At 40.7% G+C, this 26,207-nt stretch overlaps 1 protein-coding gene across 2 annotated transcripts; it reads left to right on the top strand.

Annotated features, from left to right (window-relative positions):
* Nucleotides 1-100: 100 nt before the first annotated feature.
* clcn7 (chloride channel 7) lies at nucleotides 101-18,818 on the top strand. Of its 2 annotated transcripts, XM_028599844.1 has the most exons (25): nucleotides 101-339; nucleotides 1,377-1,454; nucleotides 3,114-3,179; nucleotides 3,822-3,887; nucleotides 4,057-4,189; nucleotides 5,508-5,617; nucleotides 6,154-6,234; nucleotides 6,376-6,438; nucleotides 6,638-6,721; nucleotides 6,837-6,930; nucleotides 8,778-8,842; nucleotides 9,066-9,182; nucleotides 9,273-9,327; nucleotides 9,508-9,568; nucleotides 11,549-11,690; nucleotides 12,450-12,543; nucleotides 12,653-12,825; nucleotides 14,488-14,539; nucleotides 14,717-14,844; nucleotides 15,544-15,629; nucleotides 15,805-15,937; nucleotides 17,309-17,368; nucleotides 17,457-17,633; nucleotides 17,894-17,974; nucleotides 18,139-18,818. In XM_028599844.1, exons 1-25 carry the CDS (start codon nucleotides 226-228, stop codon nucleotides 18,223-18,225), a joined length of 2,400 nt encoding a protein of 799 aa, XP_028455645.1. In that variant the 5' UTR covers nucleotides 101-225; the 3' UTR covers nucleotides 18,226-18,818. The 2 variants fall into 2 exon arrangements, with proteins under 2 accessions (XP_028455645.1, XP_028455646.1); XM_028599845.1 differs by lacking the exon at nucleotides 1,377-1,454.
* Nucleotides 18,819-26,207: the final 7,389 nt, after the last annotated feature.

Below are 26,207 nucleotides of genomic sequence, written 5' to 3'. Positions count from 1 at the left end.
TTTACACTCAGATTTATAAACAAAAACAGTACAACTTCAAGTCCCAACATCCAACGCGCGTAACGGATACTTTTGGCCCTGCACGCGACCCTTACAAAGCGTCACGAGTCACAGGGATGATCATGGGGAGTTGAGAAAGAATAACATTAGCTAGTAAGCCAGCGACAACTGAAATTAATGAGATAATCAAGCGGCAGTTAGGGCAGCGAGCTACAGGAGGCCACCATGGCAAATATCGCAAAGAAAGTGTCGTGGTCCAGCCGGGCCGAGGAGTCCGGGGCAGCCGGGGAGAGGACACTGCTGTTAAACGGCTCCGAGCAGCCCAGACTCTCCAGACAGGTACAGCTAGCACGGTTGGCTAAATGAGCCTATAACAGCTGTTCTCCCTGCAGCAGTAATGCCGTCTCGTGTTTTTATTAGCCACAATAAGGTTACGTTGATGTTTGTTGTTTTTAAATGCTGCATGGGTTATGAATGCTTGTAATTATTTTTGAATGCATTGCCGCATACACAGCGTTCATTTTGGGGTGTGCATCATGTGTTATGGTATGTGTGCAATCGGGCATCAGATACAACAACAAGCTTTGTTTGGGGCGGAATGCAATGCATGAAAGTTATTAAATTAGTGTTAAATTCGTACATGATGCACGCTATTAGATTCAGTTACTTATATAAAAAATAATCGGATTGCAGAGAGTTTCGATAAGCTAAATCCTTCCACTAGCTTGTTACTTAGCTATTTCACTATTTTATTTGGAACTGGAAAAGGCAGCCTGATGGGTACATTAAGGACACATTCATCATTATAAACAACGTAACCTCAGTCATAACTCTAGAAAGGATGATTGATGATGCATGTGTCAGTGGGAAATTGAGTAAAATGTCCATTGTACAAGTGATCAAATCAGGTTAGCGGTAATCTGTGCCTATTATTATTATTATTATTATTATTATTATTATTATTATTATTATTATAGATAGATACTATTTTAATCCTGTACTATGGTATTAAACAACAATATCAAACTCTCATAATGCCATGAGCTAGTAGACCTGCTGTCTTTAGACTGAATGAAGTCGTCTGTTCACCTAATATAGAAACACATTGGAAAATCCAACTTCCTTTTTCCTCTAATGCCACCAGGACTAGACAGTTACTTCCTGCCCCATCAGGACCAAAGGTGGAAGTTAACCTTTGCAGTTCTTTTGATAATGTACTTTAGTACATTGTATCATCCAGTCCTTATACTTCTTGGACCCTGTTACCCTGTTACTCTTATCTGGATATACATCTGTGTGATGGTAAAACATCAGCCTGTAAATTGCTACACATAGCTATATATATATATTTCTGTTGCTGTCTGTGATGTCTATAGCTGTCTGGAGGAGGCAGTGTATTTCAGATAGGCAGACTCAGCACGGTGGATTTGGAGGAGGAGATTACATCAGATGAGGTAAAGTCTGAGCCCGAAATGTCATCGCACTCTTTCTCTCTGTGTCTGTCACTCCTATTGATCACCACTCCATCAAGACCGCTAGCAGAATTTCTCTTAGACCGCTAAAATATAGTTAGTTACTCCACTATAATGATAAAAACTATCAACTATTATGTCTTAAAATAACAAAAACAGTATCAAGCGGCATGTTGGGGGGGATTTACAGTGATTCATGATTAGGATAGGAGTCTGAGTACATATTCCTGATTTGAGAGATGCAGCCTGAGATAAACTTAAGGGGTTCAGACATATAGTATTTATTATTTAATCTCAGTTGCTCCCTGCTGAATACATCTTAAACCTAATGTGGGAAATCTGACACAAAATGACTCATCCAGTGTGCATGAAAGACACGTGTTTGGAAACTGTCTAGGTTTTCACTGTGATGCATCGCAAATGATGAATTAATGCAGGCAATGTGTGACCCTGACCACTCAACTATTCTGTATTTTGTTGTCAGAAACTGATTGATCCCACACGCTGTTCACTGTTGGGAAAAAAATAAAAAAATAAAAAGAAGAAAAAGTAGACATCAACAGACAGTTTGGCCATATCAAAATCCTCCTGCTGTAAATGTGAATCCAAAAATGTGTAACTATATGTTTGATTTAGCTTATGCCAGACTTAGGTTTAATTAAATGTATCTGTATAGCTCTTAGCACAGTAAGAGTAAGTTCAGTCAGACAATAAAGAACTCCCAGAAATGAAAAAAAAAAATCACAATAAATCAATTAAATTCAGCATTTAAGATGCAGTTAATGACCCATGAACAGAATCAAAAGCTTTAGGCCACAGTCCATGGTGACAGCCCAGTACAGACTGATGCTTGAGGCTATTTAGCAGAAAGACAGGACATCACATTCATTTCCTTCCGTGACAGAAACCATCAGACTTTCGCTGCCTGATGGGAATGTGATGCCTTGCATGTTATTTGCACCACTGTTATATGCTGTAAACAAAAGTTTATTTGTTTACAGTATTTTGGTCTGTTTAGGTGAATGTCAGTTATCTCATGTAGTTACTTTATGTGCTGCTGTTTGTGTGAATGCACAATGCAGGCCACCGCTGTGTGACCGAGGCCCACTTCACATTGCATGTAAATGTCATACTTTTTGAATTGAATGTAGCTGGCTTGAATGCGTGTCAGGATGCGCTCTTTTGCACCAGTGTTTCCTTCAACATGAAATAATCTGCATTAACACTGAATAGCATACCTACAAGAATTTCCTCTTTCTTCACTTTGGTTATGTTTTAGAGATTTTTATACTAACGTTTCTGAAGGAAACACTGGTGTGTATGTGTGTGTTTTTTCACAGTCACTGCATCTTCTATCTGCCTCAATATTAATCCTACCGTGTCTACGTTAGATAAAGTCTGTCAAACCTGTTTTCTCTTTTTCTCTTAAAGTGACTTTTGAGAGTAAAAAATGTCTTTCTTATGTCTGTTAAAATGCTTTTTAATTGCTGCTCACTGCTGTCCAAACTGTTTGATTACTCTAATGTCAGTAACCTAGTTCCCAGATTTTTGCAATCTCTCACATGATTCCACAGGTCAGCGGTTATAGGTCAGTGTTGGTGTGGTGATTCATGTTTGTTTTTTCTGTGTTTTTCCCTGCAGGACTCTCTGAGGGGGCGACCTAAAGAGATCCCTCATAATGAGAAGCTGCTGTCACTTAAATATGAGGTAAAACCGCCCACTTGCTAAACAGAATGCTGATTATTAGATGATTCTGGAAACCCCGGGTTAGATTGGCCAAGATTGTTTTTAATTAAAGCCGTGTGTGTGTGTGTGTGTGTGTGTGTGTGTGTGTGTGTGTGTGTGTGTGTGTGTGTGTGTGTGTGTGTGTGTGTGTGTGTGTGTGTGTGTGTGTGTGTGTGTGTGTGTGTGTGTGTGTGTGTGTGTGTGTGTGTGTGTGTGTGTGTGTGTGTGTGTGTGTGTGTGTGTGTGATTTGAAACATCCCTTACTCTCGTGACACCTTTTTAGAGTTAAAAATACACATAGCTAAATAAAGGAAGCATTATAAACAGTAAAAGGGGACAGTAATACAGGTATAGAAAATGCACTTTAGGCCACAAAACCTAAACATGTTGGGGCAACAACGAGGGCAATAATCTTCTTAAGCAGGCTGAAGTCTGGCAACAGTTGGTAAAATCAGCTTTGTATTAACATATTTTTTGTTTTCTCTGCATGTACTGACATTGATGCAATAGTCACTTTTTTTCACCTTTTTATAATTTGTGTTTGTCACGAAGAATAGAAGTAATCATCATCACCGTAATCTTTATTTTACTGAATTATTTTATTATACGTCTGTGTCATTCCAGAGTCTGGACTATGATAACATTGAGAATCAGCTATTTTTGGAGGAGGAGAGGAGGATGAGTTACATGGTAAGTGGAGCGGGAATCCCCTGAATATATGTTATACTTCCTTAATATTTTGTGTGTGTGAATTCATGTAATGTCTTTGCTCTCTGCTCTTATTTTCTCATCTTTCCTCTGCTGTTTTGTTTCATCTCCTGTCCTCCTCTCCCGTCCCTCTTTCATCTTGTATTTTTAGGGTTTCCGCTGTCTGGAGATCAGCCGCTGGGTGGTCTGTGGTCTAATCGGCTTCCTGACCGGCCTCATCGCCTGTTTTATAGACATCGCGGTGGAGGAACTGGCTGGGATCAAATACAGAGTGGTCAAACAGAGTATTCTGAAGCTTTGTATAAGATACATCTAAGTCCACGCTAGCACCAGATGGCGGGGCTTTACTGCACAATGACAGAACAGAGAATCAGCACAGTTACTGGAAGAATGTATTTCATTTTTGGTATCTCACAAAAGTGAGTACACCCCTCACATTTTAGTAAATATTTCATTATATCTTTTAATGGGACAACACTGAAGAAATTACACTTTGGTACAATGTAAAGTATTAAGTGTACAGCTTGTATAACAGTGTACAGCTTGTGTAACTGTGCTGTCCCCTCAAAATAACTCAACACACAGCCATTAATGTCTAAACAGCTGGCAACAAAAGTGAGTACACCCTTATGTTAAATTCCCATAGAGGCAAGCAGATTTTTTCATGGATCCAGAATACTATGCATCCTGATAAAGTTCCCTTGGCCTTTGGAATTAAAATACCCCCCCCCACATCAACACATACCCTTCACCATACCTAGAGATTGGCATGGGGTACTTGCCGTAAAATCATCTCTCAATGCAAATCAAACCAGCTATTAAGCTAACCGACATAAAACCATGCCAAACTCTAGGTTATAGGTTTTTCTGTACTTAAAATTGGAGTCAGATTACGTCTGGCCTTTTTGGGCCAGACCAGAACCGGTCAACGGTCACAATTTTACACCTTCAATATACACCTTTAGGAAGACAGGAATTTCAGAGTTGGGATGGCACTTCATGAAACTAAATTGTGATTAAACTGCACCGCTTGATCCTAATTCTCCTCGATCTAGATTTCATCAAATGCCTCTGTGTATTTTAATTCCAAAGGCCAAGGGAACTTTATCAGGATGCATAGTATCCTGGATCCATGAAATAACTTTTAAAAATAAAAATCTGCCTGCCTCTATGGGAATTTAACATAGGGGTGTACTGACTTTTGTTGCCAGCAGTTTAGACATTAATGGCTGTGTGTTGAGTTATTTTGAGGGGACAGCACAGTTACACAAGCTGTACACTTAATACTTTACATTGTAGCAAAGTGTAATTTCTTCAGTGTTGTTCCATTAAAAGATATAATGAAATATTTACTAAAATGTGAGGGGTGTACTCACTTTTGTGAGATACTGTATATCAATGTGTTGTGGGCAGTTCTACCCTCTCAGATTGTTTCACTTGGATACTGTATATTATGATCCAAAGTGGGTGACTGTCGTTCATTTAAATAGTGTTCATGTCTTCACCCTGCGTCTTAAATGTGTTGTCCATAATAGCTGCTGAAACCTAATAATGTGCTATAAGAACTTCCCGGGTCTTTCCTTGACCTCTGACCCCTCACAGACATAGAGAAGTTTACCGAGGTGGGCGGCTTGTCGATCTCCCTCATCCTCTGGGCCGTCCTCAACGCCTCCATTGTCATGTTGGGGGCCATCATAGTCGCATTTTTCGAGGTAAGACTGAAGGAGAAACAATGTGCCCTTTCAGTTTTCATCGTGTCTTCTGGTTTGGAATTGCAATCTGTATCTTGGTTGTATTCCTCTTTTGTGTGTTTGATCACATTTCCTCGATGGTGCGAGTGGCTTTTTTTTACAAGCCATTCAAACGGATGTGGAAGTGAAAATTATGCAACAGCAAGTCTGCACCAGTTTGATGTGAACAGTTTGTAATATTGAAATTTTTGAAAGATGAATCTGCTTCTCTATTTCCCACCCCTCTGGTTAACCACAGTTTATTAGCTCCTTTAGCAGCGACCGCTGAGATTTAAGTTTCCTCCTGCAACCAGACTGATCCCAGAAGTGTATCAGTCTTGCTTTTTCCCCTGTTTCATGAATACATAGACACCACCGCTATTCTCTGATCACATCCAGTCACATCCTCTGATATTACTGCTGCATTCATAAATACTGTACTGTAGGTCTGTAGATTTTCCGCCTTCCATCTTTTTCTTTAATATGAACCTCTTCTCTTACTCCTTCGTCTCATCCAGCCCATAGCATCAGGAAGTGGTATTCCTCAAATAAAATGTTACCTAAATGGAGTCAAGATTCCCAGGGTGGTACGACTCAAGGTACACATAACAAGCACACACACACACACACACACACACACACACACACGTACACACAAATTGATGCTTTTGAACCACTGTTTTTGAACAGGAAAGACTTTCATATCCTTAACATGTTGTTGATGTCTTTGTCCTCCACAGACACTGGTGGTGAAAGTGTGCGGTGTTATCTGTTCAGTGGTCGGCGGTCTCGCTGTAGGAAAGGTAAAAAAAAAGCATAACCCCTCCCCGACTGCCCACTATGCAGAATCACAATGCTCAATTGGAATTGGAAATGTGGGTTTTTGCAATTAATGTAGGTCATTTCCAATGAAAGTTGTATGGATTGACTTTGCCTATAACTGCCAAGTCCCGCCAAGAATGCCCTTTCATACCTGTCCTCTTGTTTACTCGCAAACAACAGGAAGGGCCCATGATTCACTCTGGTGCTGTTGTAGCTGCCGGCGTCTCCCAGGGCAGGAGCACCTCCTTAAAGAGAGACTTTAAGGTGTGTGTGTGTGTGTGTGTGTCTGTGTCTGTCTGTGTTAAAACATCAATGGTTAGAGCGTGTTTGTGGGTAAAATAACGTATAACTAATAATATGTGTGTGATTGTGTTTGTAGATCTTTGAATACTTCCGGAGAGACACAGAAAAAAGGGACTTTGTGTCTGCTGGAGCTGCTGCCGGAGTTTCAGCTGCTTTTGGAGCACCAGTCGGTAAAAACCCAGAAACCGGAGCACTGCACATCCCGTGTTTTGTTGTTAAGCTGCCTTAGCTGTGTGGGCTGTTTAGCTGCTATAAAGCCAAACAGTTCAACCACAATGGCTGGATGTCGAAACTAAAGACAAAGAAACCTGTGAGGAAACTTGTATTAGACTGGACTCTGTCACCATTAGGCTATCTGCAGGTCTTTAAAAAAAAAAAAAGTCTGAAAAAAACATTGAATTAATTATCCGCAAAAAAGGGACCCAGGCAGTATTAAAAAGTCTTACAGTTATAAAATGTTTTGGATCTTATTGTGTGCGGTCAGGACTCTGGGGACATCTGTAAACACAAGATTGGAGTTTCAACAGTTGATTGTGCATGCAGGAGGTTGTGTGAGTTTGTCATAACCATCTTATCTGTAGTAAACACTGTCACTGCTAGCTTGTAGTTAGGAAGGCCATTGACTCATAATGGGGAAGTGTAGATTTTAACAAAAACTTAAATGAATTAATCATCCATCCGTTTTATGCCACTTATCTGGATCCAGGTCACAAAAAAAAAAGATATATATGCTTGGAAACGGGTATTATATTGCATTCCATGTGGTATTAAAAAGGTCTTAAAGGTCCCATGGCATGACAATTTCACTTTATGAGGTTTTTTAACATTAATATGCGTTCCCCCAGCCTGCCTATGGTCCCCCAGTGGCTAGAAATGGTGATAGGTGTAAACCAAGCCCTGGGTATCCTGCTCTGCCTTTGAGAAAATGAAAGCTCATATGGGCCGATCTGGAATCTTCTCCTTATGAGGTCATAAGGAGCAAGGTCACCTCCCCTTTCTCTGCTTTGCCCGCCCAGAGAATTTGGCCCACCCATGAGAGAGAGAGAGAGGCATCATGGCTTTCAAATGAGCAAAGTGGCAGTTGGTGGAGGCCACACCCCCACCCTCCACCTTGCCCCCCCCCCACCCTCCTCCTCAATAGCCACAGATACATAAATGGCACATCCTAAGGAAAGCTCATTGTGGGACTGGCTCTAGTGGCTGTAATTCTGCAACAAGGCTAAATTTAGGGAAAGAGACTTCAGATACAGTATTAGGGCACCACTAAGGTCTATATAAAAGAGACTTCAGATACAGTATTAGGGCACCACTAAGGTCTATATAAAAGAGACTTCAGATACAGTATTAGGGGACCACTAAGGCCTATATAAAAGAGACTTCAGATACAGTATTAGGGGACCACTAAGGCCTATATAAAAGAGACTTCAGATACAGTATTAGGGGACCACTAAGGCCTATATAAAAGAGACTTCAGATACAGTATTAGGGGACCACTAAGGTCTATATAAAAGAGACTTCAGATACAGTATTAGGGGACCACTAAGGCCTATATAAAAGAGACTTCAGATACAGTATTAAGGGACCACTAAGGTCTATATAAAAGCATCCAAAGAGCACCATGTCATGGGACCTTTTAAAAAGTCTTAAATGTAACAATGCAGAAACACTACCTTCACCTGACTTAACTGAACTGGCTTGTTGATGCTCGTATAGTCTGATAGTCAAGCTGTAGGGGAAAAAGCAGCCTTGTACATGTAGAGCCTATAGAGTCTGTTTAGTGTTAGCGTCATGTGGGAAAGAGTGATTGGAGTTTAACTTAAGTGAACCCAGTAAAATGAACTAATCAATCAATACAGTGTGTGAAGGATGCTGTGAGTTGGCGCCAGCTAACTTGACATCAAATTAAAATCAACGAACAAGATAACTCATCTTCAGACATGTCCTAAGTGGATCAAATGGATTATTTAGTCGAAATGCTGTTGTGGTTCTTGACCGATTTTGTTTGTGTGGTTGACAGGTGGCGTTCTGTTCGCTCTAGAGGAGGGAGCTTCTTTCTGGAACCAGATGTTGACGTGGAGGATAGTAAGTCACATTGTTCTGCACGCCCCCCCACCTCCCCCATCATAAACTCATTATTAACGATCATGTAATGTCGTCAAGTAAATCAAATCAAGAGGTTTCTATCTAGAATACTAACAGAAGAGAGGAAGAGGACGATTGAAGTGCAATGTTGATGGATGTCAAATGATCTTCCTTCCCTTTTTTGTTTTTCTCACCATCTCCCATCTTTCTTTCTCACCTGCAGTTTTTTGCCTCCATGATCTCTACCTTCACCCTGAACTTCTTCCTCAGTATCTATCATAAAAATCCAGGAGACCTTTCTAACCCGGGTCTCATCAACTTTGGGCGCTTTGAGAGTGATGTGAGTGACTCACATTGTATATTTTTCCAGCTTTATGTTGTTTGTTAGTTTGAGTAAAAGATCTCACGATGTACTTTTGTACTTTTTCAGAGTGGGGCCTATAACCTCTATGAGATTCCCTTGTTCATCATTATGGGAGCTATAGGTAAAAACTCTTTCATGTGTCTGGAAATATGTTTGAGTCTGCGACAGGGCGCACCTGACTCTTTTATAACTGGGTGGAGGCCATGACTAATATTATAACAATAAGGAAACTTCATTTCATTCGTTTACTGTTTGAAAATCTGACTGTATATGTCCTGTTTTCCATCCCTCTCCTGTGCAGGTGGATTGCTGGGAGCTCTGTTCAACGTGCTCAACTACTGGCTGACCATCTTCAGGATCAGGTAAGGTTGAGAAAAAGCCATCAAATGAATACAAGTACAAAACAAAATTGTCATCAACTTAGGGAAGAAAGTTCCACAAAGAGTCAGGTGATGTAGAGTATAAGGAATTGCTTTGTATGTGTGGTGCGCCAAGAAAAACAATACGTAGCTTAGCTCTTGACGGTCAAAGACAGGGTGGGGTGACTGTTTAAATGACGTCAAAGAGTGGTTGGCCCAAACATTTTTAAAACTAAATGAGATTATGCAGTTTGGCCCCACTAATCCAATGATAGATTTGGGCCCCCTAAATGTCTCTGTGCAACCAGTGGTAACTAACCTTGGTGTAAAAATAGACAGTGATTTTAAATTTAATAAACAAATAAATGCAATAGTGAAATCTAGTTTCTATCATCTTCGCCTTTTAGCCAAAGTTAAACCGTTTTTGTCTTTTAGCAGTTTTGAACAAGCTATACATGCTTTTATTTCTTCTCGTTTGGACTATTGTAATGCACTTTATATCGGTATAAATCAAAACGCACTCTCACGCTTACAGTTAGTCCAAAACTCTGCAGCCCGACTTTTAACAGGAACCAAAAAGCGCATGACATATAACTCAATTCTTGCATCATTGCATTGGCTCCCTGTTAGTTTTAGGATTGATTTCAAGATCTTATTGTTTGTTTTTAAAGCTGTGAATGGTTTGGCCCCAACATATATTTCGGACCTCATCCAAATTTATACCCCAGCGCGGACACTGAGATCAGAGGGCCAGCACCAGCTTGTGGTCCCTAAGTCAAGACTTAAGACTCGGGGGGACAGGGCCTTTTGTGTGGTTGGACCTAAACTCTGGAATGCCCTGCCCCTCCATGTCCGAACTGCCCCTACAGTTGAGTGTTTTAAGGCACGTCTAAAGACACACTTTTATTCTTTGGCTTTTAACTCTGTTAACTGTTAACTTCTTTCTATGTTTTATATATATATATTTTTATGTTCTGAGTCTTCTGTGAAGCACTTTGGAAACTTTGTGTTTGTAAAATGTGCTATAGAAATAAAGTGGATTGGATTGGATTGGGTGCAAGATGAGGAAGTTCCCATAAGAGCTATCTCAGAATTTCAACATCGTTATGATTGAAGTGTTTAAAAATAACCCCAGAGTAAGAACATGTGTAGTCACTGGGAGACTGTCTGATCTGGGAGGAGACTTCTGCTAAGATACCTGTTGTTCCTGCTTCCGAGTCTGGAGCTGGATGGTACATATTGCTCATGTGAATGTATACCAGGGGCAGTAGTACAATAATAATGGTACAGCAGTCAGTAATACAATACAAATGAATCACATACCACACAAACAAACACAACTAAAGAAACCAAGACTAGGTCAAATCCTAGTATACGGCTGGAATGTGTATGGTCGGTAGGCTTCATTGTGGCCAAATTGTTACAGGGATAGTCAGCAGTGGTGTCTATAATGGGAATATAGATATTTAAAACAAATACTAGCATAACTGTGGTCAGCATAACTGGCAATTAATACAATTACATTTATTTCCTGGTGTCAGGTATTTTTATAGTCAGTCCATGACTTGGCAGTCCTGCTTCTAAAAATACTCCTGTCATCTGGCACAGTGAGCGTGTGTACGGGTAAAGTCTCATCGGTGTCACATTTGGTAACAATAATTGGAACATTTATGAAGCCACATCATCGGCACAATATGGCCGAGATTGGAGCTTTGTTTTACGCTCAGGTTATTTTTTTCTCTGTAACTTTGGAAAGTCCATACTGAGGCTGTCGGTACATCATCATTTTGGAAGTTTCTAGTTAATGTGTGTGTGTGTGTGTGTGTGTGTGTGTGTGTGTGTGTGTGTGTGTGTGTGTGTGTGTGTGTGTGTGTGTGTGTGTGTGTGTGTGTGTGTGTGTGTGTGTGTGTGTGTGTGTGTGTGTGTGTGTGTGTGTGTGTGTGTGTGTGTGTGTGTGTGTGTGTGTGTGTGTGTGTGTGACAGATATGTTCATCGCCCTTGTTTACAAGTGATGGAGGCCATGTTGGTTGCTGCAGTGACCGCGACAGTATCGTTCACCATGATCTACTTCTCCAATGACTGTCAGCCTCTGGGGCCAGAGCACAATGAGGAGTACCCCCTGCAGGTCCACACACACAACACGTGTTATGTAATAAAGCTAAAACTGGGGAAGCCACAGTTACATGGTGTCACAAGCACAGTCAAATGTGTCAAATTTAAATGGACAGTTTGATGTGTGCACGATTGAGCAAATTAGACCAACACAGGTGCAGATTCAGATAAGACATGCCTTGTCACAGTGAATCTTGGTGCTTCCTTTTTTTTTTCTTTCAGTTCCGTAAGCTTTAACACCATTAATGTCATGAGAACAATACTGCCAAAGTATTGAAGAAGAACATTTTTAACATTCATGTCCCCCAAAGGATGAACACTACTGACTTTGTTCTGAAATTTGCAGACATTCATGTCCCCCCCCCCTCAGGATCAGTTATAATTACTTTGGTGATCCAGTGACCTTTTCATTTATCACCATCGTCAGTTCAAAATGTAAGCTAATGACATTCACGTTGTACCTTGTGTTTGGTGCCAATGCTTACACGCTAAACTAAGATGTTGAAATATTGGGAAGGCGATGGGTGGGGCATGTGACGAAGATAAAAAGAAATGTGGTTGGCATACCATCACTGATCCTTATCCGTCCTAATGCCCTTTGTTTTACAAAGTGAGAATATGTGAGCTGGTAGATGGAATGCAAAAGCCTCAACAAGAACAAAAAAAAACAGGAAGGAAGGCTCTTAGTGTCTCCTCTTCTTTCTCTACTTGAGTTACTCTTGTCATTTTCTGTCTCACACTCTCTCTCTCTCTCTCTCTCTCTCTCTCTCAGTTGTTCTGTGCAGATGGGGAGTATAACTCCATGGCAACGGCCTTCTTCAACACTCCTGAGAGAAGTGTTCGTAGTCTCTTCCACAACCAGCCAGGTAAAGCTGTTTGTGAGGGCAAGCTTGCTAAAAAATGATTCTGGACAGACATGTGCACCAGCCATTTCTTCTTCCTTTTTTAATTTGCATATCTCTCTCTTTCTTAAAGGAACCTACAATCCCTTGACCCTGGGTTTGTTCACCCTGACTTATTTCTTCCTGGCGTGCTGGACCTATGGCCTGGCGGTGTCTGCTGGAGTCTTCATCCCATCTCTGCTCATAGGAGCAGCCTGGGGAAGATTGTTTGGAATACTGCTGGCCTCCATCACCTCCAATGGCTCGGTGAGTGGGTGTGTAGTCCGGATGAGGACAACACGAGCCCTTTCAGTACCCATATTGAAAGCAGACCATATTATGGTTGAATTAAAGTCCTAAGGCCGGTTACACACTGGATGTGTCACGCGAGCGTGTCAGCTGCGTGGCGTGTCCGTTTATATTTTGGCTCCCATGTTAACAGGTTAGAGCTTACACACTGCCTGAGTGACACGCGCGTCTCAGGCCTGCTAGAAATAGAACCAACGCCTATTTTTCACGCGACACGCAAGCGTGTTGGATGCGTTTCCAAGCAAAATAGAATAAGAAAAGATGTGTATATGTCGTTTAGACACTAATACATATTAATAAATGACATGTTGATGTTTGAAAGTCTCTAGGTTTTGATATAAATGCAGATATATAAATGTAATTTAAAAAAAGAAATCGATTTTCTAATATTGCACCTGTCAATACAGAACGAAATATTCTGTAGCCTATTTTGCCGTCAATACTGCCGACGTTGTCTTTGCTGTAATCAGATCAGTATATATTTATGTTTAACATGGTATTTCATTTTATCAATGGGAAACATCCATGTGTCCAGACAAGGCTAGCAGCAGACACGTTTCTGGTGTGTAAAGACGTAGAAAAATCCACGCAGCTGACACGCAACAGAAATGCAACGCTCACGCCACACAGGCATTGTGTAACCGACCTAAGACTTTGCTTTAATTACCTCAAGGAGGTCACGGAAGGCTTGTATCATGTTGACGCGCCAACAGTTTTGTTGTCATTACTTAGAATTCCACATGGGGCGGCAGGAACTGCGCATTATAGCTTTAAGACCATATTTCTCACAACTTTGTGTGCATTTCTTTTCTTTTTGAGTTTCCTGAAGAAGAGAAGCATGTTGAAAATAGTAGTTTTCCACCCGACCATCCCCCTACTATCTTAGGGGACTATGACTCCCTTTGTTCTGAAACATCAGTGGCCTCTTCCTGTTTGAGGTTGTGAAACTATTCTGCTGATTGCCTTTAAAAACCGATGATTAGATCAGCTTCTGAAAATGAGCAACGTAATGATTATTGATGTCAAAATTCTATATACATGGGGCGCCTGGGTAGCTCACCTGGTGGAGCGTGCGCCCCCATGTACAGAGGAGCTGTCCTCGCCGCAGTGGCCGCGGGTTCAAATCCGCCCTGCGGCCCTTTGCTGCATGTCATTCCTCCTCTCTCTCCCCTTTTCATGTCTAAGCTGTCCTATCAAATTAAGGCCTAAATGTAAAAAAAAAAAGGTAAAAATCGGACTTTAAGCTACACTTGATGATATTAGGTTCGCTAAATGAATCTTTGGGCCAGAATGTGAAATTGTGCTTGTTGTCCTGTTCTTACCCTATGCAGTGTTCAGTTCAGTTCACAGCTAAGTTGCATTCACGCTCGTCTTCACGGCTGAATGTTCGAAATCGGCTTTAGCAAATTAAGACGTCACCACAGTGAGCTCACTATAACCAATCTTCACACCTGCTTAAATCTTGATATGCAAAATATGTAAACTAGAAAGACAATTTTTTACATGAATTCATAATACAAAAGTAAAAGGAAAAACATATAACATAGGAGTATATTTTATATATTCCAGATGCTGTGACTTGTCTGTGACTGTTTGACTTTGCCTTGTGTGCTTTGTTAGATCTGGGCCGACCCTGGTAAATATGCCCTGATTGGAGCTGCAGCTCAGTTAGGTGAGTAACCTCAATCTTCACTTTGTTTGTCTTTAGTGCCTAAAATTAAGAGATGGACCTGTTCAGAGCTACCAGTATTTAGGAATTGCCTTTTTAATTATAATATTCTTCTGTTAAATACAGACCGAGGTAAAAGACAAACGTTTAGTACCCGTAATGATGCACTGCTCTTCACAGGTGGCATTGTGCGGATGACCCTCAGTTTGACTGTCATCATGGTGGAGGCTACAGGAAACGTCACATACGGTCTTCCCATCATGCTCGTTCTCATGACTGCCAAGATAGTAGGAGACTATTTTGTAGAGGTGAGTAAAGAGGAATTCAATTCAGAAAGAGACAACTCATAAAATGTCCCACAGCTTTTAATTTGGAGAGTATGGAGAAACAACAAACCCACTATAGTTGTCCCAAATCCATACTAGCGCACTAATTCTCAGCAGGTTTTGCGTAGGGGTGTTGAATTAATCATTGCATCGATGCATCGTGATGCAGATGTGGACAATTGCATCTGCATCAATGCAGTGACAGACCATAATCGATTATTGTCTACTGATGTTGCTTGTTGATTTTTTGTCTTTATTGTCTGCTGTGTTCAGACTCTGCTATATTCAGGAAGTGTCTTTTTTTTTTTTTTTTTTTTAAGAGCAGATACAATAAAAAGGGGAGTTCATATATATCTGACTGCTTAAATTTCTTCATAAAAACCATGCGTAGCAATATATAATATTGAGGAGGTGACGCATCGTGATATCAAATCGGCTCGAATCGTGGACAGGATAGTCAAAATCGAATGGTGAGACCAGTGAAGAGTCACACCCCTAGTTTAGTGTATGTAACGTCTGATGGCACACCTGGAGTGTAGTTTTCTGTTGGCACAAAACATTTAATGATGTTGATTGCTTTATAATACCTAAAAACTGTATATAACAAAGAAAAGTATGTAGTGCGTACTGTATACAGTTGGGTCACAGGAAGAGTCTATAACCTGTCTCTTCCTGCTTCAGGGTCTGTATGATATCCACATCAAGCTGCAGAGCGTTCCCTTCCTGCACTTAGAGGCTCCCGCCACCTCCCACTGGTTGACCGCCAGGTAAGGGCCTCTCTGTTTGTGTATGGCTGAGTGAGAGAGCCATGTTGATTGGATGATTGTTAAATTATGTCAAACTCAATTTGACCTTTGTCTGGCATTTGTATCTTTTTCTCATTCTCTCATTGCTCTCCTACTCTGTTCGTTTCACCACTGTCCCCCCCCACCCAAAATCCAGAGAGGTGATGGGTTCCCCGGTCACCTGTCTGAACAGGATAGAGAAGGTGGGAACCATCGTGGACATCCTTAGCAACACGTCCACCAATCACAACGGCTTCCCAGTCGTCGTGCAGGTTACTGGTAGTGACGAGGTACTGTATGATGGTTTAGCGTTCTCTTTCTTAATTGAGGGTTTTTTGTTGCAGAGCAATGAACTGACTTGAGTAAAAGAAAAATAATCAAGTTTTAATACCTGCTTGGATCCACCCATAGTTAAAATGTATCTACCAGATGGTGCATTGAAACAAGTATTTGGGGCTTAATAGCTGAACCCCATCTAAAACACTTCAACACTCATTTATCTTTTTCCCTGGTGATGTGTGAGGTCATGTTCAGGTATTTCTAGTGCAGGTGCAGGCAATCAGATATGAGTGTAAAACTTCAACTGTAAATGTAGTGTTGGCGTCTCTCTTAAGATGCCATTTTTTTTGACCAATAATTGGCACTTTCAAAAGGATGCAGAAATACCTGCATCTACTGCAGCTAATAATTAATCCCCACTGCAATGCAGAAGCAGGACCTGTTTGAGGAAGTTATGACCTCTGCTATTGCCTACTTCCCCGTCATATATTGAGTCCACTGTTGAATTGAATATGTCCAGTTCCAGCTCTCTGGAGGATGGTGAAAAGTCCTACTGAGAATTGGCAACAAAGTCGATGATACAACACAACTTGAGGTTACGTAATCGCAGTGCTTTCGTTACAACTGCTGGCACTGAAGAAGAGTATAGACTGATAGTACGAGAAAGGGAGTTTACTTTGAGTTTAAGCTTCAATGCTACGTTTAAAGTTCCAGACTGATCTCATAAAGTGGCATATGTATGACACGCCAATTCGTATAACGTTTTTGCGTGTTATCAAGACGCATAATCCCTTTTTAGCGTGTTTATCAACGCCGTTCGGCCGCCATTGACCTACGTTACGTGTATGGTTACGTACCATAGCGAGTAGTATGAAAGGACGTAAGTCCGCGGATGGGTAAAACACAGGACTTTCACCCACTTTTTTTTTTTTTTGTTTTTTTTTTTTTTTTTTAAGCCTTCCCCAATGTTTCTTTCCTAAACCCAACCGTTTATTGTTTTCCTAAGCGTGTGAAGTTGGTCACCATCGTTTTTTGTAATTTTTTTGTGTTACTAAAGCGTTTCCCAATGTTCTTTTCCTAAACCCAACCTTTTTTTTTCTTTTTCTTTTTTTTACACGCGTGTGACATTCTCGCGATAGTACGGCACGTTCTCGCGATAGTAAGGCACGTGGTGATGCCACGTGCTGTGTATGTTTACATCCACTGTATACAGCGTAGACATACACGTGGAAAGCTCAAAATGTGTACAGATAACACGCCATTTGGCTTTAGGAAAGTGGCGCGTATGTTTACGCAAAGTCATGATGCCATGTTGAAAGTTCCGAGTTTTTCTTTCATTAGTGACCCCTTCCTTGGTTCTTTTGTTCTTCTCTCCCATTCAGCCAGCGAAGCTCTGCGGCCTCATCCTCCGCTCTCAGCTCATTGTTCTTCTCAAGCACAAGGTAACGTCAGCGACAGAAAAATGTCCAGCGCTCTTGTGATGATTTAAATGGAGTCTGTTCACCGTTTGTTCCTGCTCTGTCCTGGCAGGTGTTTGTGGAGTTGGCCCGGTCCCGGCTGACCCAGAGGAAGCTCCAGCTGAAGGACTTCAGGGACGCCTATCCCCGCTTCCCCCCGATCCAGAGCATCCACGTCTCCCAGGACGAGAGGGAGTGTATGATGGACCTCACGGAGTTCATGAACGCAACACCTTACACTGTACCACAGGTAACGCACACACACACACACACACACACACACACACACACACACACACACACACACACACACACACACACACACACACAGATATTTCAAGCACAGATTTCCCCCAGTTTTTGTTACTTGAAAATGTAAAACAAGTGCTGTGTTGTAAAATATTGAAATACATGGGAGGTCCCAAGGTTTTTCACTGTTCAGTTGGTTATGTCAGTACAGCTGTGTATAAATGAGTGAAGTTGAAGTGAAATGAGGCAATTCCTTTGCAGGAAACGTCTCTGCCTCGTGTTTTTAAGCTGTTCAGGGCGCTGGGACTCAGACACCTGGTGGTAGTGGATGACGAGAACAGGGTAAGAGTGTGTTTGTGTTTCTGTTTCCCTGATTTTTTTTTTTCTTCATTTCTGGCCTTCACAAGAACACCTCTTTATGTATTGATTTAAAGTGACATTAAATGGTCATGTTCATTGTTGCTGGATGCCTTGATCATGACACCGGTTGTTCTGACCCTCTGCAGGTGGTTGGACTGGTGACAAGGAAAGACTTGGCCAGATATCACCTGGGAAAACATGGACTGGAGGAGCTTCAGGTGGCCCAGACATAATACACACACACACACACACACACACACACACATATACACATCCATGATCCATGAACTATGACCACCTGATGCCTCGTAAGCTCTATGCAGGACACTAACAAGGGCCAAGAGGTCTTTGTTATTCTGTGATGCCAAAATGGTCACCATGACAACACATGGAAACCCTGGGTCATTAACAAAAAGACACCGTTTAAATGTCAAACTGCTCTTGGTGTAAACATTGGAAGTAAAAATGAACTGCACCCGACGCATCAATTTGCTCTGTTGAATCTGTGTGAAATGATTTACTTTGAAAGGTTTCTGACTTCCTTGACTGTTATCACAGTTTGTGTGTTTTGTGGTTGCTGTGCTGAGGCATCAAATGATACCTTTTCACAGGGCTTTTGTACCCTTTTTTCTGATTGCCTTATTGGAGGATTTTTTCCCCGTGCTTATACGTGTTCACAGACCTCACTCCTGACATTTTATGTATGGGGTCAAGTAAAGTCAGAATGACAGGATATGGAAGAGAGGAAATCTAGGTGAGAAGGATCGGTTTGATTTGTTTTAGCTGGTAATTGGGGAAACCAGATGCTTTTGTTCACAAAAAACAGCCACACATAGATCACTCTGTCTGATCTTAGTCTCATTCTGTCTCCTCTACATCACGTAAGGTGGTACGCCATTAAAGGTGCCGTAGGTAGGATTGGGAAGATCCAGGACTTAGCCAAAAACATTTGAACATCGACAACTTCTCAGTCCCTCCCCCCTTTTCCGTTAAAGCCCAAACGGTCACCTAAGCCCCTCCCCCTACGAGGGAGAATGAATGCGTGTGCATGAGCAGTGATTGACACGCAGTTTTAATTACCTTACCTCCTTCATGTAGTTCTACTTGAACATAGGGTCAGTTTCAGCAAATATAACAGAAAGTTAGTTTTATAAGTCTTACCTACTGCACCTTTTAATCATTGATTCTTTATATTTTATTAAATAATTCAGATGGCTGCTCTTTATGTCTTGCTATTGAACTAAAAAAGACCTTTAAAGTGGTTTGCTTCGAAAACCTGATTTTATGTGAGAGAGTGTTCATGTTGGTAAAAAAGGTTTTGTGGCGACGTCAGAAACGTTTTTATTTTCCATTGTTTAGTTTTGCACTGAGCGAATGCTTTTATTTATTGGTAATATTGAATATTTTAAGTGTGTGGTTTGGGTTCATGTATGGTCAGGCAGAGTTTGGGCTTGACATGTCCCATAGTTAAAGACTTTCACAAGTGCGTTTTGAGGAGAGACCTGATTATGTTGAACCTTGTCTCACTTGGTCTGTTATTACATGTGTGTGTGTGTGTATATATATATATATATATATATATATATATATATATATATATATATATATATATATATATATATATATATATATATATATAATAATAATAATAATAATAATAATAATAATAATAATAATAATAATAATTTATAGAATTATACTACTGTCAGTAAAAAATAGGTTGATTCTCATAGGTACTAACTTCATATTTAACACCTCCAAATGTTTGCACTTTGGCCTACCACAGAATAAAAATCTCTTTTTGTTGAGAAATACCCACAAGTGTCCCTCATGAAGCTCTATATGGATGTAAACCGTTGTTTACCACATAAGTTCTCTTCAAACCAATACATTTATTCCTGCGTTACTCCAGTCAGTATACTATACGAAACACAGATACTCTGATTTATTGTTATTTGTAAATCCAACAATTTTTCAATTGTCAGCGTTTTTTTTTTTTTTTTTTCTTTGTGCATTTCATAGGTTTTACTCAATTGATTTTGTCACCTTTTTGGTCTTTGTTTAGTTGTACAGTTCTAGATGTTAACATATGGACAATGCTCTATTTTATAACTACTGGATAAGCCTTTTGTGAATTAATAAAGTTTGAATGTATCTATTGTCATTATGATTTGTTTGGATGTTTGATCGGAAGCCATTCAAACTTTTGCAAAGGAGTGATTTTTACTCTACAGTATGTATTTAAAGGTTTGCTGGTCAAATGGTATTGAAAAACACAATTGGAAGCATCAGAACTTCAAGTGAAAAACTCACCTCGGTTACCTGAGCCTATCTTATTAACCCTTATCTTAGTATCTTATCTTATATTATGTTTTTATACCTTATGTACAGCACTTTGGTTCCACTTGTGGTTTTGAAAGTGCTTTATAAATAAAGTTGAGTTGAGTTATCTTACCTTTCAATTACAAAGCAGTGTCTCCGGATTAAACACATTTACCCCCAACCGATATTTCTGAGTAGAGTAGAGCGTATCCGGGAAGCTGATACATTATACAGCAGTGTGAGCAGAGGAAATATAATCTTACAGCCACTGGCAGCCCACAGGGGATATAGTACACCATATGTAGTATGTTCTGCTGATAATACAGATCAATTTCACACATAACTTACATACAAAACTAACACACCTGGCTGAATATGTACTGTAATTCCCCGAGGAATGTTGTTACGTCTTTGTACAATAAAGCATTTCGGACAATAGACATTGAAATAAATGGACACAGCCATAGACTTCGACGGAGACCAGTGAAGTCAATTAGAAGCACTTTTCCGGTGATGACTGAGCGTTACTGCGCAGCCTCAAACTGAGCTTGACGACGTAGATGTGACGTGAGCAACGTGTCTGAAAGTTGTAAGTCTTCTGGTAGCTGTGCCAAGAGAAATCTCAATCATTCCCAATCTTGCAGAGACGGAGAGTGTGAGTAGGAGCTGTCCATGAGCATAGGAGCAGGAGCAAAACGTTGCTGAAATATTTTTGTTCCGATGCTTTCATGGACACTCTATGGGCTTCTCCCTTGACTGTATGTTGGTGTCCACTAGATGTCAGAAAAAGGCCAGATGAAAACACTTGCTAACTGGACCTACCCACAGATGCCAAGTTACTTCCATGTCAAAAACCAGCTGTTCCTTATTTAAATATAACATGCATGGATTTCAGCTAACATTGGTTATAAGTGGCAGTCTGTTAGTGTTTGAATTTACTGCAGCTAAATTTCTCATCGCATGTTGGGTTCAGGCAGCTGACCTGCAGCTCATAAAGGTACATGTGTGACCTGCCAGTGCAAACAGAACTTTGTGCGTGCTTTGACTTTGCAGCATTTGTTGTTTTTGTGCATTTTACAGGAAATGCTCAGTCTTTGATATATGTACTGGAACTGGATAAGAACAGTTTATCAGCATGTTTTTGGATTATAATTTCCCATCACATATGCCCCGAAGAGATGTTTATGTGCTAAAAACACTATTACAAGTAAATGTCCTGCATTGGAAATGCCACTGTGTAAGTATTATTACTTAGAATATGTACTTAAAGTTTAAGTACTCATAATTCAGAAAAATGCTACTGTGAGTGTTATACCATTTATTATATTATTGGATTATTGTTGATAATGTTGGCCTGCAAATTTTTATAATTTGTTTGTGTTAAATGTAATTTATTGTTAATCTGATGGTGGCATAATCAACTGTTCAGTGTAAGAGCTCTGTGTTTGCAGAGCATTTTATCAGGTGTTTCCTGTTTGAGTAAAACATTTGGGTATGCGTGGCTAAACCCTGAGGGGCTCCTTACGCTGAGGCACTCTTTATAACACCGTCCTTGTTCAAGCACCGGTTTTATTTATGCCACTCGTTCCACCGGGGCCCGCTGCTGCTGCTGATTTATATTTCCATAAAGCGATATCAATGTAATGGGTTTATAGCACAGCTTGCTTTAGGACAGACAGGAGAAAGACCCTCTGCTGACACTGACAGGGGTGATTGGTAGGGCAAGGTGACAATATTACCATTTTAAAATGATGGATTTGTACAATGAGGTTTAAGATTTTTTTCACTAGTTTAGTCAAGCACATATACTGGAAGTGTGCAAATAAAATGCTCTAAATTGTATATTTTCATATCTTCTTGTAAATATACACCTGGTAGATGCTTGAAATAATACCAGTCACTGAGGATGAAAACAATGTTATCATTTTTCCCGAAAAGGAAATATGTAATGTTGAAAGAAAATACCAGCATCAATATTTTACCTTCATTTTAATCGGCTTACATAATTTGCATGATTAACTGTATCTGTAGATGTCTACCTAAGAGACTACCTTACCTATAGGCCAGTAAGCCTATCATCATGTTTCTTTTTTTCTTTCACAAATAGCCTGATTTGTATTTGCTAATATGTTGCATTCATGTTAAGACATTTACATTTTTTGACAAACCATACAAATTATTATACTTTATACTGTAATTTGGCAGCCCCCCTGTAGTAACTCTGAGGATCACCTTGGGGTCCCGGACCCCCTGTTACAGATCTCTGGTAAGGCTCTGACCCACCAACCCGACAGCCGACCTTCGGCAGAAAAGGGTTGGTCAAAAAAGTGCCTCGGAACACACCGAAGCGACGCCGACTTGAGCGTACGTTCTGCACGTGCGCAAGACGTAATACGTCTCCATAACAGCAGGCGGCGCTAATCTGTATTGTCGCCCAAAAAATGAAAACCGGCAGCTGATTGGACAAACGCGTCACGTGGGTGTTGGCTTCTCCGGAATTTCAAAGTCAGATCATAATGGCGGCTGGTTCGGAATACTATCTCGTATTTTACGAAAATAGTTCACCGAAACGTGTTTCTGAAAACATTTTAAGCGAGAAACATGCCATGCAGTTGCTGAATCTGTCTTCATTTCAGATTGACAAAGGTCAGTTTAAAAGATTTTCGTTAGATTTTGAGAGACTCTAGTCACGCTCATCCCTCTCGTTATTTCTGGGTTAGCACTCTACCCATCAGTGTGTACGCTTATGTATATGTACCAGTTTATTAGCCCTGCAAAAAAAATCCTATTTTAATATTCAGCTTTGGGTTAAGAAATTGTTTGAGAGATGTGTTGATTCAACATCCTGGGCAGTTTTGGAGGCTGTAGTTTGTGGCGCTGTTGAATTTCATTGAATTGTAATGAGATGTTTTATTTTATAATATTTTGTCCAGCTCATTTTTATGAATGAAGGTAGACTAAATATCATTGTCAACTTCCCCTGATTGCTAGAATCTCTAACCTGTGAGAACTTATAATAACTGCATCCACTCAGCTGAGTTTATCCAGTAGACAGAGGTGGGAGTCTTTATGACTTCTGTCTGAAAGATTTGTTTTGCTTGTAATTGAGCATCCATCCATCTATCTTCGTCCGCTTATCCGGGGTCGGGTCGGGGGGGCAGCAGTTCCAGCAGGGGACGCCAAACTTCCCTTTCCCGACACTTCCCTTTCCTCACATTAACCAGCTCCGACTGGGGGATCCCGAGGCGTTCCCAGGCCAGGTTGGAGATATATTTTCTCCACCTAGTCCTGGGTCTTCCCCGAGGCCTCCTCCCAGCTGGACGTGCCTGGAACATCTCCCTAGGGAGGCGCCCAGGGGGCATCCTCACCAGATGCCCGAACCACCTCAACTGGCTCCTTTCGACACAAAGAAGCAGCGGCTCTACTCCGAGCTCCTCACGGATGACTGAGCTTCTCACCCTATCTCTAAGGGAGACGCCAGCCACCCTCCTGAGGAAACCCATTTTGGCTGCTTGCACCCTGGATCTCGTTCTTTTGGTCATGACCCAGCCTTCGTGGCCATAGGTGAGGGTAGGAACAAAAATTGACCGGTAGATCGAGAGCTTTGCCTTCTGGCTCAGCTCTCTTTTTGTCACAACGGTGCGATAAATTGAATGCTACATTGCCCCCGCTGCGCCAATTTTCCGACCGATCTCCCGCTCCATTGTCCCCTCACTCGCGAACAAGACCCCAAGGTATTTTAACTCCTTCACTCGGGGTAAGGACTCATTCCCTACCTGGAGTATGCACTCCATCGGTTTCCTGCTGAAAACCATGTCTTGTAATTGAACAGTAAGAACAAAATGAACTGAAGAAAAAAATCCTTTCCAGCGTGTTTTTGCAGCAGTGAAGATTCCCTAGAAGTGAGACCTGAGGTCAGAGAGGGGAGGGCCTGCAGTCACCTTCTCTGGGTGACAACTGTGCTTGGAGACGAGATCTTTGCCTCCAAGCGATATCTGTGAAGATTTCTCACCCTCATCTGAAAAGGTAAAATAATATCAAATATAAATACATTTATAACTCATAATACTGAACAAATAAAATACACAGCGGTCATTTTTAGAACCATGACTGGTGTTTTTTTAGTATAAGATGGTTTTATTTGAGGTTTTTGTTGTTTGTGCAAAAAGAGTAACCAGCACAAAATCTCTGGAGCAGAAAAATTACTTAAAAAATCACTAAAGCATCAGCTTCATCAAAATCAAGAAACTACTGTGCGTGTTTATGTTTCTTGGCAGCAGTTTTAATTTCTGCAGTACTTCCTTGAACCTTACGTTCTTCCTAAAGCTGTTGTTTGTGTGCCATCAAGAAAAATATTACAATCTGTAACTCATGCACGAAATAAGTGACTTCTGTATCGTACATGATAAACCGTATCTGTGTGATGTAGTACAGTAATCCAGACTATTTGCTATTTCCAGCTTCTCAAAGGTTTTGTGTTTTTCTCTGATTTATATCACTATAATTTAAATAAATATTTGGGTTTTGGACCTTTTTTTTTTTTTTTTTTTTAAACAAGCAATTTAAAGACCTTACCTTGAGCTTTTGGATGTTGCGATGAGTATTTTTTGACATCGTATAGACTAAATGGTTCCTTAATAGTATACTCTATCTGAGTATGTTATCTAATTGAATGGCCTTGTGTAACATGAGTAAATACAAAGTGCAATTGAAAACAAGCACAAGACTCTGCAGCCATACTAGCTGCTCTATGAGGCTGTACATAGGCACAGTGGTGCTTTGAGCTAAAAGCTCACGTCAGTATGCTAACATGCTCATGCTAAAAGCTAAAAGCAAGTGTAATGTTAACTATGTTCACCAACTTAGGTTAGCATGTAAGCATGCTAACATTTGCTTATTAGCACTAAACACAAAGCTGAGGCTGATGTTAATGACGTTAGTTTTGGCGGTATTTGGTCGTACAAATTAAATAATTTGACCCAAAAGTATCACTAGATGCAAAGTTAAGGGAACACCAAAGTCAGTGGGATTCATCCTCTATAATGTTTAAAAGCAATCCCTCTAGTAGATATTGAGATATTTCAGTCTGGACCAAAGTGGTCACACTTACTCTGCTACAGTAGCATGGCCAAAAACAAACCAATACAAACAAAACAATGTTTGCATTGCGCGTGGCTTTCTCTGTGTGTGTGTGTAGTTGCAGAATGTGCATAGTTTATCACGATATAGTCTGGTTTTGTGTCCCATTATTGCCAATGCTACCCTCTGAAACGCCTCCTCTGCCTTTGATAAATTGAGTCATACAACGATACTTACTCATCCCCTGACAAAGAAAGCCTCTTACTCATTCCTTCATCCCTTGACAAACTTGATTACCACCCTTGATTACCGCAATGCTTCTTCAATCATTCCTTGACAAACACCTTTGTATTTATTCATTCATCGTTGCCCGGCGACTTCCTCTACCACATTTTATTATTCATTCCCTCAGAGAATTAGCCTCTGGGTTATTCATTCGGTCATTCTCAGTCTGACTATATCAGGTGGTTATGGTGGATTGGGCTCCAAATTAGTCACATTATTTCTTCCACAATAAGCAGAGATAAATGCTCCCCAACCAATATGCGTCTGTCTGAAAACCATTTAGACGCAGCCCGAGTGCATAGCTTACATCCTCTGTGTGTGTTTGTGTGTGTGTGTGTGTGTGTGTGAGAGAGAGAGAGAGAGAGAGAGAGAGATTACCAGAGCTCATGTACCCACAGCTTAATGGAATAACTTGCCAAATCAATGCAGATTACACTTGCAAATCCATGTGATATCATTCCCTGAATTCAATTTGAGGTGTGTTACTGTATTATAATTGTTTTTCCTCGGCCGTCAGCAGCACCCGTAC

The sequence above is a fragment of the Perca flavescens genome, chromosome 15 (assembly GCF_004354835.1).
Source record: "Perca flavescens isolate YP-PL-M2 chromosome 15, PFLA_1.0, whole genome shotgun sequence".
NCBI lineage: Eukaryota > Metazoa > Chordata > Actinopteri > Perciformes > Percidae > Perca > Perca flavescens.
This window is presented reverse-complemented; position numbering and strand designations above follow the sequence as displayed.

Excerpts from the sequence above, each read along its gene's own strand:
- clcn7 (XM_028599844.1), top strand. The coding sequence starts at position 226 with ATGGCAAATATCGCAAAGAAAGTGTCGTGGTCCAGCCGGGCCGAGGAG. Across the intron at positions 6,722-6,836 it reads CCTTAAAGAGAGACTTTAAG|ATCTTTGAATACTTCCGGAG; the intron begins GTGTGTGTGTGT and ends TTGTGTTTGTAG. Across the intron at positions 17,634-17,893 it reads CACCTTACACTGTACCACAG|GAAACGTCTCTGCCTCGTGT; the intron begins GTAACGCACACA and ends ATTCCTTTGCAG.